The sequence below is a fragment of the Trachurus japonicus genome, chromosome 17 (genome assembly GCF_045865225.1).
Source record: "Trachurus japonicus isolate A0001 chromosome 17, Traja_1.0".
NCBI lineage: Eukaryota > Metazoa > Chordata > Actinopteri > Carangiformes > Carangidae > Trachurus > Trachurus japonicus.
Window position 1 is genome coordinate 27,024,221 of NC_140923.1, and position 15,473 is coordinate 27,039,693.

The following is a 15,473-nucleotide window of genomic DNA, read 5'->3' on the forward strand; positions in this document are numbered from 1 at the left end:
TCTTATGAAGCAATGTAACTAAAACACCAATTTGAGCTGACAGGTCTATTGAAAATAACTGAAGTGAAATCAAAGCTGGTCACAGCAGAGTGTGATATGTTAAGGTGTTTTAACCATAGGGTCTTCCATTGTGTGTGCAGCCCCACTGACTAGGATTAATCAAACTAGGAAGCCATTAATATTATTCACAGCTCTGTGTTTTTTCTGCTCCTATACAATTAATAATCTTGAGAGGCACAGTCAACATTTCTGTTAATGTATTTGATTTTGACTCTGATAAACAAGCCTGTTGATTATTAGTTTTTGAAAATGAAAAGTTAAAAGATAAAAATGTATATATTTTTTTAAATCTTATGCCATAGCAGAGACGTTCTAATAGCCATAGTGCTCTCTCGCTGTCCACTACAGTGTGGACGCTCTGACTGTAGGAAGGGACACACTTTTGGCGGGAATTGCTATATTATAAAATTAGCTTCTGCCTGGTTGTGACTAATGCCTTTGTGACTTACATTTTTGACCAACTTCGTTTCTAACCAGTGTAGGTTTTAAATAGGCTTATTTTAGACAGCATTGAGCAAGATCGTACAACTAGTTGTAACAGGAAAGTGCCGTTAATGGAATTAGAGCCCATCAGAAATTAGCTGATATTAAATATTTATGCTAGTTAGCTCACTCGTTAGCAGGTAGCTTGCTAACCCACGGACAGGAGGAGGGAGAATGGCGGCAGGGAAGATGTGCATCAGGAAGAACAAGGAGGAAACTGCTGAGGTTTGGACATACTTAACATTTTATCAAGAGAAAATACGTACCGGTTTATTTACACAAACGATTTGCAAATCAAAAAGTGTCAAATTCTTGAGACTTGAGTTTCGTGAGATATCTTCTGTAGCTACCGGTAACTTAATTGCGCCACCCCGTGGCCATAGAGCTAATGTCAACTGTCCTGTGACAGATGAAATGTTTTCTCCTTTCAAACACTGTGTCTGGAATATGTTTTTAGTGGGCAGGGTTATTCCAGAGCGACCTAAAAACCAAACAGGAATCCCTCGTCTTCGCCAAGAGGATGATGGCTGTGGCAGTCTCCTCCATCACCTACCTCAGGGGGATTTTCCCAGAGGATGCCTACAGGTCCAGATACCTGGAAGGTGAACACAAAGACGTCTACTTCTTTAGACTTTATTGAAATTGTGAAAAGTGTGTTCACGAGCAAATTTGTGTTTTCCACTTCTTGATAATTCACACACTTTTACAATGGACTAATCTAGATGCATTTTGCTATGACAAAATGTAATTGATTACAAATGACAGATTGTGTTTGCAATTTTGCCAGATTTGTCCATCAAGGTTTTACGTGAAGACTGCAACACGCCTGGTGCCAACAAAGTTGTAAAATGGTATTTATTATATGTCTGCCTTATTGCACCCAGACTTTACAGTTGCACTGTCCCTAACACCAGAAGCCAGACCAAGTAAAATGGAAAATTGGCATCGATGACAAGCACTTGATCTTAATTTACTTTCCTAATTTCTGTTTTCCATTTAATCTTGTTTTCCCAGGTTGATGGGCTGCTTTGATGCGATGGAGAAGCAGTATGTAAGTTAATGCATCCAAGTACTTGACTGACTTTTTATTATTTGTCACAGTTTATGACTGACATTTGGTCTGTCAATCTTTATCAATACAATACATATCTATCCAATATAATATCAATCTGCTTTTACTCATTATCAATGTTGTCCTCTCACCAGCTCCAGATTGTGTTTATTGGGGTATGTAAGACTGCAGTATTTATATTTAACACATTAATTGCATAATACAGAAAAGTTGCCAACATTTGCTATATATATGTTATTCAATCAAGGTGTACACCAACCCAGATGAACCTAACGTAAGTTCCATCTTAAATGGTTTCAATTTTATTTTAAATACTTGTCTCACCAACTTAAAGAAACACATGAATAATTTCCCCCCTTTTTTGCAGTGCATTATCGAGTCCTATCAGTTCAAATTCAAATACACTGAGAAGGGGCCAGGGATGAACATACTCAGGTTTGGTTGGACATACAGTTTTTACATTTGTTACATAGATGAAGCCTCCGCAGGTTAGTTCATAGTGATACAATATTAAACTACAAATGAAACTACAGGAACAACAATGTGGAGACACAGGTGACACTAGAGGACACCAAGAGAGCCTCAGTGCTGCTCATCAGGAAGCTCTTCCTGCTCATGCAGAACCTGGAAGCCCTTCCCAGTAATGTTTACCTAACCATGAAGCTCTACTATTATGATGACAGTAAGACACCTGCCTATTAATGAGTCAGTTGACCATCAAATGTCACTTCTTGGGTTGTATAATGAAAATGTGTCACCCCGCTCTCCTTTTAAAGACACTCCTGCTGACTACCAACCACCAGGCTTCAAGGAGGGTGAATGTGACAGCCTGTGGTTTGAAGGCCTGGCTGGCCACTTCAGAGTGGGTGAGGTGCAGACGGCTTTTCACACCTTGAGAGTTCGTGTGTCGGCTGAACAAAGCCGACTCGAGAAACTTAAGGAAGCGAACCACCCAAAGGAGGCCAAGCAGGTTTCTCAGAAAAATCCCCTAGCGATCAAGGTGGGTCCAGAATGAAGTGCTGAATTTCAGTTTTATTGTGGTCTCACAGCTGAGGGTTATAGTTTGAGACAGATTGCGGCTGTTTCCTTCTCGTTGTTTTTTATCACTATTAACATTTTTGTTACAGGCTCCTCTGAGACAAATGGATGATGACGAGGATCTGCCCTCTGAGGATGGTAAGTAAATATGCTGGGGCTTTTACAAAGAGAGGTTGAGTTGGGATGATTCACTATTGACTTTCTTTAAACAGAGTCTGCAGCACAGTTCAAGAAACCCACCAGACCTCTGGCAAGGGTAAGGATGCACAAAAGCATTACTATGCAGGTTATACAATTTTAAAACATGGAAAATTGGAGCTCCTCATGAATTGTACTGTTAATACAAACTGTACAGGTGATCATCCTTGTTGTCTTTCCTAGAAACACACAGCTGCCAAAAATGTGGCAGGGAAGAAGAGAAGAAGATATTAGCGAAAAAGACCAGCAGCAAGAATGACAGTAGTGCAAACACATATGAAAAATGTCTTCATTTAATTGTAATATTTACATTGTTTATGTCACAGTTCATGACTGACATGTTCCTTTGCTAATTACCTCTATTTACTACTACTGTATTGAAACTAATAAGTCACAAAATAAAACTCATTAATCTCAACCTGGCTGAAAAGAATTTATGTTCAGTAAATACTAATTCATATCCATTTGGCACAGATAATATTGGTTTTAAATCTAATCTTTCTGTCTAATGTTTCATTGTTACCATTCAGCTTATTAGCCACAGACATCTGTCTCACATTGCCTTGAGTTATGTTAAATTTCCTTCTAAACATAGACAATCATGGCTCATGTGGAGGATGGACAGTTTGAGCCCCATTGATTGAGGCTTGTTTTTGTTTTTTTTTATCACTTTTGGCACTTAAGGCTGATGGTGTTTCCCTGAGTGTTGGAGGACATGTCCCGGTCCAGACCATTTGTCCCAGGCTCTGGCTCACTGTTGCAACGTCATCCTCCTCTGTGTGTTTCCTAGAAGAGACTGTCCACATCGCCCATCTCCACAAACACAGTCTTCAGCTGGGAGTAGTGTTCGATGGTCACCTGGCCATTTTCCCGTCCGATGCCTGGTGAATGTAGGAATTAAAAGTTTACTTCCACTTCCACTTACTGGGTGGTAGAGAAACTAGATTTTTGACAGTACTTTTCACAACATCAGATCAGCAATAACTCCTAAAGTCTATTCTAACCTCGTTTAGAAATTAAATTACCATGTTTTGGCCAGTGACAACTGGGAAATGGTTTGTATGATAGATTATTAGACTGTACCTGACATTTTGAAACCTCCGAATGGCACCTCAACAGGAGTGATGTTGTAGTTGTTGATGAAACAGGAACCAGCTTTGAGGTGTTCAACCACACGATGGGCTCGTCTTACATCCCTACAGATGTGAAACAGTGGGTTTTATTTTTTTTTTAAACATCTAATTTAGGCCAACAAAGGAACAAACTCTGCATTGAGTTGATAAATGTTTCTTGGCTGGCTGTGTGTCGTTTGAACTTTAATTAAGAGTTCATAGGTAGCTCAGAGCTGACAGAGAACTGTGAGTAGCTACTTATATGGAGGTGGTGTTGACTGTCAGCATACGAAGGAACGAGTTCACCAAGAAAAAAGGGATGATAAGGACACGGAGCAAAAAGTTATCAGAGACACAGAGGGTAGTTTGTTTGCCACATTCAATCTACATCAACCTTATGGTTTTAAAAACACAGATTTATTTGCTAGTGCATTTCTCCTCGATGACTTGACAAAAAAAACCAACCTGGTGAAAACTCCTGCAGCCAGACCCAGGGTTGTGTTGTTGGCTCTGTGCAGCACTTCCTCTTCTGTTTCAAAGGACAACACAGACATGACAGGACCAAAGATCTCCTCTTTCACGCAGGTCATTTCATCCGTGCAGTCTCCTTTATGTGGAAGAAAAACAGAACAAGCATGTGAAAACAATGACACTTAACCTAAATCAGTCTACACTATTTTCAGACTCTAGAGTACCATGCTGCATAAAAAAGTAGGAAAAAAGATTGTGCTGTGTTATTATAGAAGAATGTCCTGAACTCTTACCCAATACACATGGAGTCATGTAGTATCCACCCTTGAGTTTGGGGTCTGATGGGATAAAAGGTTCACCTCCACACAACACTGTAGCTCCCTAGAAACAGCACAGTTTACACCAAAGTCTAACTTCAAGTTGCTGTTCAGAAGTATATCAGTATATCTATGTCAAGTCTTACCTCCTTCTTTGCCTGATCCACAAAGTACAGGACTTTTTCTAGATGTGACTTGCTGACCAGTGCTCCCATTCGGGTGCTCTCTAACAGCGGGTCTCCTATCTCTATAGCCCGGGTCCTCTTCACCACGTCCTCCACAAACTCTGGTAGAATACCTTTCTCAACAAAAACCCTCGTACCGTTGCTGCAGACCTGTAATACATTTGTGCTGCAACTCAATACGCTTTCATGTGTAGATTGGACACAAAGTTATAATGTTAAGATGCCAAAGATGCTGAACTGTTGCACCAAATGAAAATACAAAATTGAGTAGTACAACACAGTGCATAGTACCTGGCCCTGAGAGAGGAAATTAGCCATTAGAGCTCCCCTCACAGCGTTCTCCAGATCACTGTCCTGGAAAATGAGCAGAGGAGATTTCCCCCCCAGCTCCAGAGTCACAGGTTTCACCCCCCTGGATGCCATCTCCATGATCTGCGCATCAATGTTACACGGAAGAATATCAATAATAAATCACTAGAGGTATGCTCTGTTTTATGGATGAATTGTGTTTCTTTATTTATTGTCTAAAACCAGTAAAAGTGGTGTTTGAGGAGGTTTTAGTTCTACCAAAACACTAACCTTCTTGCCTGTGGGTACACTCCCAGTGAAGGACACCTTGGCCACATCAGGGTGGTGGCAGAGTAAGCTCCCCGTCTCCTGGCAGCCCTGCACCACGTTGAACAGCCCCTCTGGAGCTCCAGCCTTAGCATAGATCTCTGCCAGCATGACTGCTGTCACAGGTGTCACCGGTGATGGCTTAAACACCATGGAGTTGCCTGTTTTACATGAAGAAAGAAAACAAAATCAAAATAAATAAAATCTCATCAAAGCAACTAGAAGATGTTATATACTGTACACACTACATGATGTCATACCTGCACATCTCTACTGCATCAAATATACACGTCTATATACGTCTATTCAGTGGTTATGATTTGAAACAATACTTAAAATGTGAATGTTGAGGTTTGCTAAATCACTAGAGGAGAGCTGTTTAAAGCTGCCATGTAGCTCTGGTGCCATCTATGGGCAAAAAGTGGGACAGTGTTTTTTTTTTTTTTTTACTTGGCTGCAATTACACATTATGTCCAGGAGTTAGAGTAGTTTATTTCAAGAGCCAAACCTAGAGGAATTTAACAAACATTCATAAAAAGATAAAGCATCCAAAAACTACCGTTACTACTTTTTTTCACATTTATCATTTGTACATCATACGTACAAAATGTAGAAAAGGTCATGTTTCTTCTGGAAATTAGATTGCCCATACCCCTGAACTAACCCTAACTGTTAAGGAGTTCATAATCAACTATGTTAAATACCTCATAAACTGCAGAATTGCAGGCTTATCCAAGTTTTCAATGGCCCACAGTAACTTTTTAACATGTTTCACTTAATTCTTGGTGTTTGATACATTCTGTTAAATAAACAAACATACGTATCTCACCAAAAATATAACCTTCCAGATGGGAAATAGTTGCTATAACAGTATAATTACAGGACTAATTGATGGCTTTATAGCTTTAGAAGCATCTCATACCACAGGCCAGGGCCGGAGCTGATTTCCAGGCAGCTATCTGAAAAGGATAATTCCAAGCACCAATGCCAACACAGACTCCCAAAGGCTCTCTGCGTGTGTAGGCAAAGGATCCTCCTGGCAGCTGCACGTGCTGGCCTTGACGAGGGAAAACAGCGGCATAAAGATGATACAATACAGAGGAAATATGTGACCTTCCAGTCTCACTTTGCTAAAAAATGACTGTTGTGACATTGTTAAGCTACATCCTTATCTAATGTTTTATATGCCACACATGCAAGTTTGGGGAAAACACTTGAATAACAAGTGCGGGCTGTACCAACCTGCCAGAGTGCTAGCCAGTCCTGCATAGTACTCTATACACAGTCTGCCAGAGTCCACATCCAGACGAGCCTCTGTGATGGACTTCCCATTGTTGACCACCTCCATTTCTGCTATCTCCTCTCTCCTGCTCTGTGCATGAACACCAAGACAAATAAATATATATTTTAGTGTAGACACGACACTGGATGTAGGAAAACATACAAGAAACTATTTTCATGAATTTGGTAAAAGCAATATCCTATTGAGTTAGTTACATTACAGAAATTGTATCAACCATAACAACAATAGCAATTTATTAACCAAGTTAAATATTCTGCAAAAATACAAATGAACACAGAATAAATACCTCTATGATATGTGCTGCTTCTATCATGATCCTCGCTCTCTCCATCCCAGACATTTTGCTCCAATGGCCGAAGGCCGCCTTGGCAGCCTTCACAGCCTGATCAACATCGAAAGTACCACATGGCTCCAGATGGCACAAGACTCGACCTTCAATGTTGATAACAGTAGATTATGTGAGTTTAGAAGAAAAAACAACAGGTTACACAGGTTGGACTTGGCAAGGCCATCCATCTCATTTTGCCTGTTAATTAAATTAGAACTGATTCAGTGTGAGTCATCCTTCAGTAGAGAAGAAAATCGTGTCTGGAGCCTGTGGGCTACTGTGCGTGGCACACTGAGAATGGTGTGACGTTCACACTGAGGAGCTTGACGTTTCATTTTGCAGTGATGGTGGCGATAAGATAAGCAGCATCAGTGTGCCAGAACGGTAAACTGCACACTGGCTGAGTGTGAACTCAAATAGAGTGAAGATGTCTGAATTAAAGCTGGAACCAAGCAGCCTTTAAGTTAATGAGACTGACAATGCACAGGGTTCTTGGCAGGCTGTAATAGCTATGTATGTGGTTGTATGTCTTGATTCTGCTCCACTGAAATTGGTCAGGGGCCATAAAACTATGCATGTGTACGTATGTAGTATGTGTTTGCAAAGTGGGAATCTAAGTGTGACATTATGGATAATCAGTACAGGAAGCAAAACATGTTAGCAAGCTGTCAAATGCAGGGACTGTATCTTACAGATAGAAAACTAGAATACACCAGTACTGTTTTATTGGACCAGAGATCAGCAGACAGACCTCTCCACACAGCAGTGTCCAAAGTCCAGTTAGGACTCACTACTATCAGGAATGTAAAAAAAACCCACACACACAGACTGGTTTTCTTTCAGTATAAGATGATTTTAAGGCTAACCTGTTGCAGGTTCGTAAACATTTTCCTTGTTGCTTTTCTCTTGACTTGTCCTTCTCTTCCCAGCCCAGAAGTTTAGCGGGAGGTTTACGTCCGCTGAGCCCGAGGATATGCATCTAGCCGCCGCGGCGAGGTGAGCGGCATGTGGCCGCCGCAGGGTCACAGCCAACCTCGGGAACATACTCAAAGTGGCCCTGTTTCTTCCAGATTTTGCCGATAGCTGTAACACACATCATGCCGGTTGTTGACGTGCACAATGTCACTTCATCAATGCAAAACTATGTGCAAAACATTAGCAAACGGTACAGTCACTGTCAGTAAATGTGCGCAAGCAACTGTTACCGCTAGCTACTTGTCTTCGACTTGTCATTATATTGGCGATGTTTATCTCTTGTGTTTATGTTTTGGTGAAACACGTACCTGCAGAAGTCTCGGCTGTCAGTGCACTTTTGAAGAAAATGGACTATTAATGTAACTTAATGTAACGTTTAGTTGACCCCACTTTGTTTTGCTGAGGCAGACCCAGGGGGCGGGACTAAGACAGTACGTGCTTCGCTGAATCCGGCAGCCGTCATAGCGTAACTGATGATTGGACGGCGTCATCGTCTAGCGGAAAAAATCTGAAATCATCATAAAGAAATATTTACAAATTACGATTTTGATTGAATACAAACCCCGGGTGTATGGCGTCTAACATGCATGTAAAAAACGAGAACAATTAAATGTTTGTGGTTAAAATACGGAGGTTTTGTGGCGTGGCCGTTAGTTTGTGGGCGGAGCTCCGACACAATGATATTCCAGCTCAGCAGCTCTGTCGGCTCACTGCAAGCATGGCCGGGGACAGTGAGACAAATCCAAAGGACCAGAATGAGAAAACCAACGTTATTCGACAACCGTTTCTCATCGGGGTGTCTGGGGGCACCGCCAGCGGGAAGGTTAGCGCCATACTCTGCTAATATGACCGTTTTCGTAAATTGTCATGTGTAGATTTTTAAGTAAAAACACACCGGAGCCAGCTGCCGGTGAATGGACCGCGTGGCTCTGGCGACGCAGGCAGCGCTGAAGCTTTGATTGACATGTATGATGAATCTATGTGTGTGAGCACCGGCGCCTCGGCTAACCACGGATCGACTGGCTCTACATGCTCCTACACGGCTCGTTGTACTGAACTCTGTCGGTTCTGCCACATTTTCTGCTCCATACAGACTGGCAGTCGCTAGCCTGACATGTCGCTGTCTGACCACTGTTTCTTCTAGCCGCCGAGCTAAATTCCTTCACATGCTAGCTTAGCATAGCCGGATGCGGGAGACAATAGTCGGCTCTGGGTCGCCTCGACGGAAGCGAGGCTGTGTATGTAAACATTACAAATATCAAATTAGTTTCCTTTCTGGGATAGCTCAATATAAACATGGTAACACCATGTCTAGTTGCAGTGATTAATAGTCGATGTAGGGGCTAAAACGTATGTTATCCTGAATGACCGGTGGTAACCGGCCACAGTAAATATGGGTAACCTACATTCAATGATAACGGACAGAGGCGCCCGCGGGAAAAAAGAAAAAAGAAAAACATCAGCAGCAGCTCGGAACATTTCCTGGATCAATCGCGCCCACACCCCTTTATTCGGTTGTAAGTGATTATTACAAAGCAAAATAAATGAGTTTTAGTGTAGCGTCAGTCTAGATTATGTAAACACGTCCCGATCACAGTGAGTTTTATCCACGTATTAATAGCTTCCTTGTGTCGCCTTTTACTGTAACATACGCAGCAGCTGCGGGGGCAGTGACTCACTGACGGCGGCAGCGCGCTGGCTCTGATCCACGAGGAAAGACGTGGATGTTTTCTGAAGACCTAACTAGATTTCTTTGTTGTGAATTTGTTTGCGACTTTCGATCGGCGCCTGAATTTGGTCTGAAAATCTTGCTTTTGAGAACCACCAACAATATCGGAGTGTTTTAATGTCAGATAAAGAAGTTGGTAGCTATTTCCCTTGTTGGGAGTTCATCCATCCTTTTTTTCCTGGTGAATTGGATGATGTAATTTTAGTCGTCTTTACTGACAGACCCCCCCCCCTTCAGCTCAGCATGACAGCGATACAGATTTTGTTTGTTTTGTATCTGCATCAGCCCTCGTGCTGAAGCAGGATCAGAGGAGGGACAGCTTTTCTTGTTAAACTCAAAACACATTTCTTTGTTTAATCATTAATGGATACAGCAGCCTAAGAGGCTTTGCTGTCAAGTTCAAGCCCATATCAATTACTGGTAAATAAATAGATGAACAGATAATGCCCATCACATGGCCAGAGCATCAAATACCCAATTAAAAATCATTGGTATGACTGTCAAACCCCCGAAGCAGCTGTTTTTAGAAGAATAATAGGCAGCATGATTTGTCAAAATGTTAAGGTAAATATCTTTTTAAATGACACCAAAATGCTAGAATATTTATGGATTCATTTCTTTACCCAGACTAATTAGACTGTCATCTTATTGACGGTCATGCTTGTTGGCAGACTCTGTAGATTACACCACCAAATCTTGTTGTAGTCTGTTTTTTTTAAAGTGAGGGCCTCATGGCTCAATGCTGCATTTGTGTGAGTGTGTGGACACATCCACCTTGCTGCCGACTGGGGGCGTCCAAATCCATTGAAGCATAATTTCATGAACACAAAAGCGGCACAGCCGAGGAATGCCCTGTCAGCACTGGGTTTGAGATTCATTTAGTTGACGAGGTCAGTGCGGACAAATACGGTGGGTCATTGACCTAGTACGGGGCAGGAGATTAATATCCACCCACCTAGATATCCAGGTAAAGTGCGACTCAGGATTTGATATAAAACTGCTGGTTTTGTTTTTATTTGGACTGAATTGAACCTTGTACATCTCTGAGCCACAATGTGTTTACTCAATACTCCATCACCCACTTTCTCCTATTAAGTGACCTACTTTCTTTTTCTTTTCCTGTTCCTGCAGTCGTCAGTATGTGAGAAAATAATGGAGCTGCTGGGCCAGAACAAGATCGACCACCACCAGAGGCAGGTGGCGATCCTCAGCCAGGACAGCTTCTACAAGGTGCTGACTCCGGAGCAGAAAGCCAAGGCAGGGAAGGGCCAGTTCAACTTTGATCATCCAGGTATGAGGACATGGCGAGGAGGTGGCCCAGTTGGTGCAGGCATCTGAAACACATACCACAGATTGCGGTGACCTAATTGCATAGCATTCATGCGCTACTTAAGCTAAAGGTTTTGAAATTCTCAACATACGTAGCTTTGCAAACTAAAGGAGTGACTGTTCTAAACATCTTGGCAAGTTGCATCTGAATTTACAGGTTAGTGGCAACTGAGCTTTAATTTCCTAGTATGTGTATCACTAAAGTAGACTCAGTTATTAACGCCACAAATTATCTCTTACAATGTATGAAAAAGGTGTTTGTTCTCTGCAGCATGTTTTACTGCCGTATGCATAATTTCCCCAAAAGATTCTTGGCAGAGGCTCAAACTCCATTTTTGGAGTCTGTGCCTCTGCCCCCTGTCACTCCTGCATCCTCTCCTGGCTGGTTTCTAAAACCCCACAGTCAGCAGGCCTCTCTTGAAAGCAGCTGCTCTGTGGCTCAGAGAGTGAAGCCAACACGTGCTACTCAGAAGGGATTCCTGGGTTACCAAGGGTCCAACATGGGGGGGGATCACACGTGTCCATGGCTGCATGGGTTAAGTTATACGACATCCACATTAACATCACAACTTTTCCTCTTTCCTCAGATGCCTTTGACAATGAGCTCATCATGCAAACACTGAGGCAGATCCTGCAGGGGAAGACTGTTCAGATACCAGTTTATGACTTTGTCACTCATTCCAGGTGAGCACCAGTCTTTGTTTTCTGCTCATGATTTGTTTGTCCTTACCCATCATTGTGTTATTTGCAGAATAGATGCATAACTTGCAATTACATGTCACGATAAACAGGTTCCGTGACTGTAATGAGCAATTTGCATGATACCATGTCTTTTATAATCACTGACAGAAAGGAGAAACCTTTATTTGTGTATCATTCCAGGAAAGAGGAGTTTGTAACGGTGTATCCAGCTGATGTGGTCCTGTTCGAGGGTATCCTCATGTTCTACTCGCAGGAAATCAGAGATCTGTTCCAGATGAAGCTGTTTGTTGACACAGATCCAGACACACGGCTGTCTCGCCGAGGTGTGTAGCCAGAGTTTGCAACAACTGTAGTGCACATCTTAGGGCGCACTCACACTAGGCAATCGTACTGTGCCCAAGCACGTTTCCCCCATAAAGTCTGGATTATTTGGCTAGTGTGAGTGCACTACTCGAGCACGGTACAATTCCCTGGCCCGGTACGGTTGGAAGAGGTGTGATTGAGCACGGTACACTTCATTTAATTTCAAAATTAATTCAACCAGCCATTAGATTTGCAGCTGTTACTTTCGTTCCGACACTTAAACTGAGCTGCTATACTGAAAAACTCAGTCAAACTATACGATGTTAGAAACTAATTAATCTGGCTAACCATCATAACTATGACAGCTGAACCGGTAAACACAGCTGATCGATCGAAAAAAATTACCTCTCGAGTGAATGTATGTATGAATCATTGCCTGTAAGACGTATCTTCAAGATTTTTTGCAGTTCTGTTAGGTCATGCTGCTGTACATGCTGACAAAGTTAGACATGTCAGACTTGTATGGGCCTTGGAGAAAATCACTTTGTTTTGTCGATTTTAAATTGCGGCGGCACTGCCACTCGTCGTTTTGCCACTCAATGAGCGTTCCACAACGACTTCCGAGTACCGTGAGGTCATGTGCATACCCTTTATATCAACTTTATGACGTATGTGTCAGTGGCAACCGTGCTTGAGCACACTTGGGCTCATGGTAATGTGAGTGTGAGACAGGGGAGGGGGGGGCATTCATGCTTCAGCGTGGTACGGAACAACTGGCCCTAGTGTGAGTGCACCCTGAGTCAATGTGAACTAATTTGTCAGGTTAATCACAATGATCCAGGTACTGTTGATAAAAGTAGATCTGCATCTGAAAAGTCTATGCAGTGGTATAGATAGGATCTCCAAAGCCACCAAAAATATAGGCATTGAATATGTGTGGCCTTTTTATATACAAGAATTTCTGTCTTTTTATAGCTGTTTATTTATATTTCCAACTCTTTACTGTGCTTCCTCCTTTCAGTTTTAAGAGACATCAGTGAGCGTGGCAGAGAGCTGGAGCAAGTTCTGGCTCAGTATATTACATTTGTGAAGCCGGCCTTCGAGGAGTTCTGTTTACCAGTAAGTGACGCTAACTTGCAGCACATATGGGACTAATAACACCACAAACTCTTAATGTGTACATGTATCAGAAAAGTGTGTGACTGAATTCTGAATGATCTTTTTCTGTAATCAAGAAACGTGTTCTTCTTCATGAGCATTATTTGACCTCTTACTTTATTTCCCCAGACAAAGAAGTATGCAGATGTTATTATTCCAAGAGGAGCAGATAACCTCGGTAAGACCTTCGTGATTGGACGGAGCTAACTTTGCATCAGTGTTGTAATGATAAACAAAAGCTTCTCTCAAGGCCTTGTAACCTAGTGGACCTCTATTGCATGCTCATGATACTGGTATAATGGACCCAAATCCCCTGCCCAAGCCGTTGGTTGTCTAATGGCATTGTGGGTAATATAGGCACTGGGTTTTGATATAGAGCTTACATATGTCGCTCTATATCTTTTCTCCATGGCCTTTCCACATTAGTTATTTAGTTTTCTCCCCCTTTTTGTTTGTTTTGTTCACTGTAAAGCGACTTTGGGTTTTTGAAAGGTGCTATTTACATCATTATGTATTTGGTTCTGCAGCAGCAGTTGTGATAACGCACTCTTGTCCTCCTCCCACAGTGGCCATCAACTTGATAGTACAGCACATCCAAGACATTCTGAACGGTGGTCTTAACAAGCATCACAACGGCTGCATGAACGGGCACAGCACTCACCGTCAGAGGCGGACCTCAGAGTCGAGCAGCCGGCCTCACTGACCTCATCACCCCTCTCTTCACAGGCCAGAGAAGGGTGTGGTGGTTACGCTGTAAATAATGCCTGTTGGAATCACTGTATTTAAGAGAGGGAAAAAAGAGATGCAAAAAAGAATTGAAATGCCTTTTATTATTACTATTATTATTATTATTATTATAACAACTACTCTTGTTATTAGGTACTTTCATTGTTGAACTTGAAATCCAGATTTTTGTCAGGAGAGTAGAAGAGAAGTTGTTGTTCTTGTGACGAGACCATGGGTTAAAATGGACCCCATGTTATTTCCTCCCACATTGCTTTTTTTTTTTTTTAATGTTTTCCTCGCTGCTCCATGTAAATTCACACTGACGACAAATAAAAGAGGAGGGCACCTTTTTTTTTTTTTTTTTTTTAAACGTCAGATAAAACTTGAATACCTAATCGGAGTCTGATAAATGTTTGGGGTGGTTTCCAAACTAGAAGGATGTGGATTAGAAGATGAGTTAAACAAACCAGGATTGCACTGTATTTGTGCTGACAATCTTGGAAATGTTTTCTACCCTGTTTTTCTGTTAAGATGTCTCATTGTTTTGTTTAGTGTAATGTGTTACACTACAATTCTGTTTACTACAGTTCAGTATCCACCACATCAGTTGTTAATGTCTGCAGCAGCAGAAATGCACCACCACAACCACCACCACCGGTCACTGCTTGCAGAATAACATGACTACCAGACAAGTGAAGCCAAAGGTGTAAGGTTCAATTGTCTCTAATGTATTAACTGAGTCCAGTGTTGTTGGTATTGTTACATATTTTGGCATGTTTGCCCTCCAATGAATTGTCCATCCATGCATATTGGTGGTCCCTGTCCAAACCTATTAACACATCTGCTGGGTTTTTGAATGAAACCGTTTTTGATACATGAAAAGGTATTCAAATGTGGGTATAATTTTCCTGATTTAAGGTTTTGCCAGCTCTCAGATGACAGAATCAGCCCTGTTGAAATAAAATCAAAGCTATGACGTGTCCTCTCAGGTTGATTATACCGGTTTTTTGCTCTGAAACGCCAGGAAAATGTGTGATTAGGGTTTCAATGCCACAGCAATATCAGTTAATCCAGGTGTGTGGCCATTAACCACCATTACCCACCGCAATGCCTCTGTGAAGTTGCCTCAGGTTAGCATGTACAGCAAGGATCCGCACTAAAAACAGTTTCCATTCTAACAAGGTTACAATAAAAGCTGTTGAATCAATTTTGTATCTGTATTTGTTGTGTATAGTGCAATTGAATGAATGATTTGTACCATGAGATTTGTACGTATGGCTGTTGAATTGGCTTGGAAGGTTGTTTTTTTGGATGATTTATATTAAGTAAGTTGCAAAAATGATCAATAAACTGATACGACCTATAGTAT

General features: G+C 41.7%; 3 protein-coding genes across 3 annotated transcripts; 2 read left to right on the forward strand and 1 right to left on the reverse strand.

Annotated features, from left to right (window-relative positions):
* Nucleotides 1–514: 514 nt before the first annotated feature.
* On the forward strand, nt 515–3,208 carry zte38 (zebrafish testis-expressed 38). Its single transcript, XM_085804605.1, has 12 exons — nt 515–768; nt 1,001–1,145; nt 1,331–1,394; nt 1,558–1,594; nt 1,750–1,770; nt 1,863–1,889; nt 1,983–2,050; nt 2,149–2,297; nt 2,392–2,615; nt 2,743–2,791; nt 2,866–2,909; nt 3,035–3,208. The coding sequence occupies exons 1-12, from the start codon at nt 718–720 to the stop codon at nt 3,083–3,085; spliced, it is 930 nt and encodes a 309-aa protein (XP_085660731.1). The 5' UTR covers nt 515–717; the 3' UTR covers nt 3,086–3,208.
* aldh9a1b (aldehyde dehydrogenase 9 family, member A1b) lies at nt 3,126–8,620 on the reverse strand. The gene is made up of 12 exons (XM_085804604.1): nt 8,466–8,620; nt 8,049–8,265; nt 7,141–7,286; nt 6,794–6,923; nt 6,474–6,608; nt 5,516–5,712; nt 5,228–5,368; nt 4,898–5,086; nt 4,728–4,815; nt 4,429–4,570; nt 3,935–4,047; nt 3,126–3,732 (listed from the first exon to the last, which is right to left on the reverse strand). Exons 2-12 carry the CDS (start codon nt 8,224–8,226, stop codon nt 3,638–3,640), a joined length of 1,554 nt encoding a protein of 517 aa, XP_085660730.1. The 5' UTR covers nt 8,227–8,265; nt 8,466–8,620; the 3' UTR covers nt 3,126–3,637.
* A 186-nt stretch (nt 8,621–8,806) lies between these two features.
* On the forward strand, nt 8,807–14,388 carry uck2b (uridine-cytidine kinase 2b). The gene is made up of 7 exons (XM_085804606.1): nt 8,807–8,980; nt 11,018–11,177; nt 11,803–11,899; nt 12,098–12,240; nt 13,242–13,339; nt 13,508–13,556; nt 13,945–14,388. The coding sequence occupies exons 1-7, from the start codon at nt 8,876–8,878 to the stop codon at nt 14,079–14,081; spliced, it is 789 nt and encodes a 262-aa protein (XP_085660732.1). The 5' UTR covers nt 8,807–8,875; the 3' UTR covers nt 14,082–14,388.
* The last annotated feature ends 1,085 nt before the right edge of the window (nt 14,389–15,473 follow it).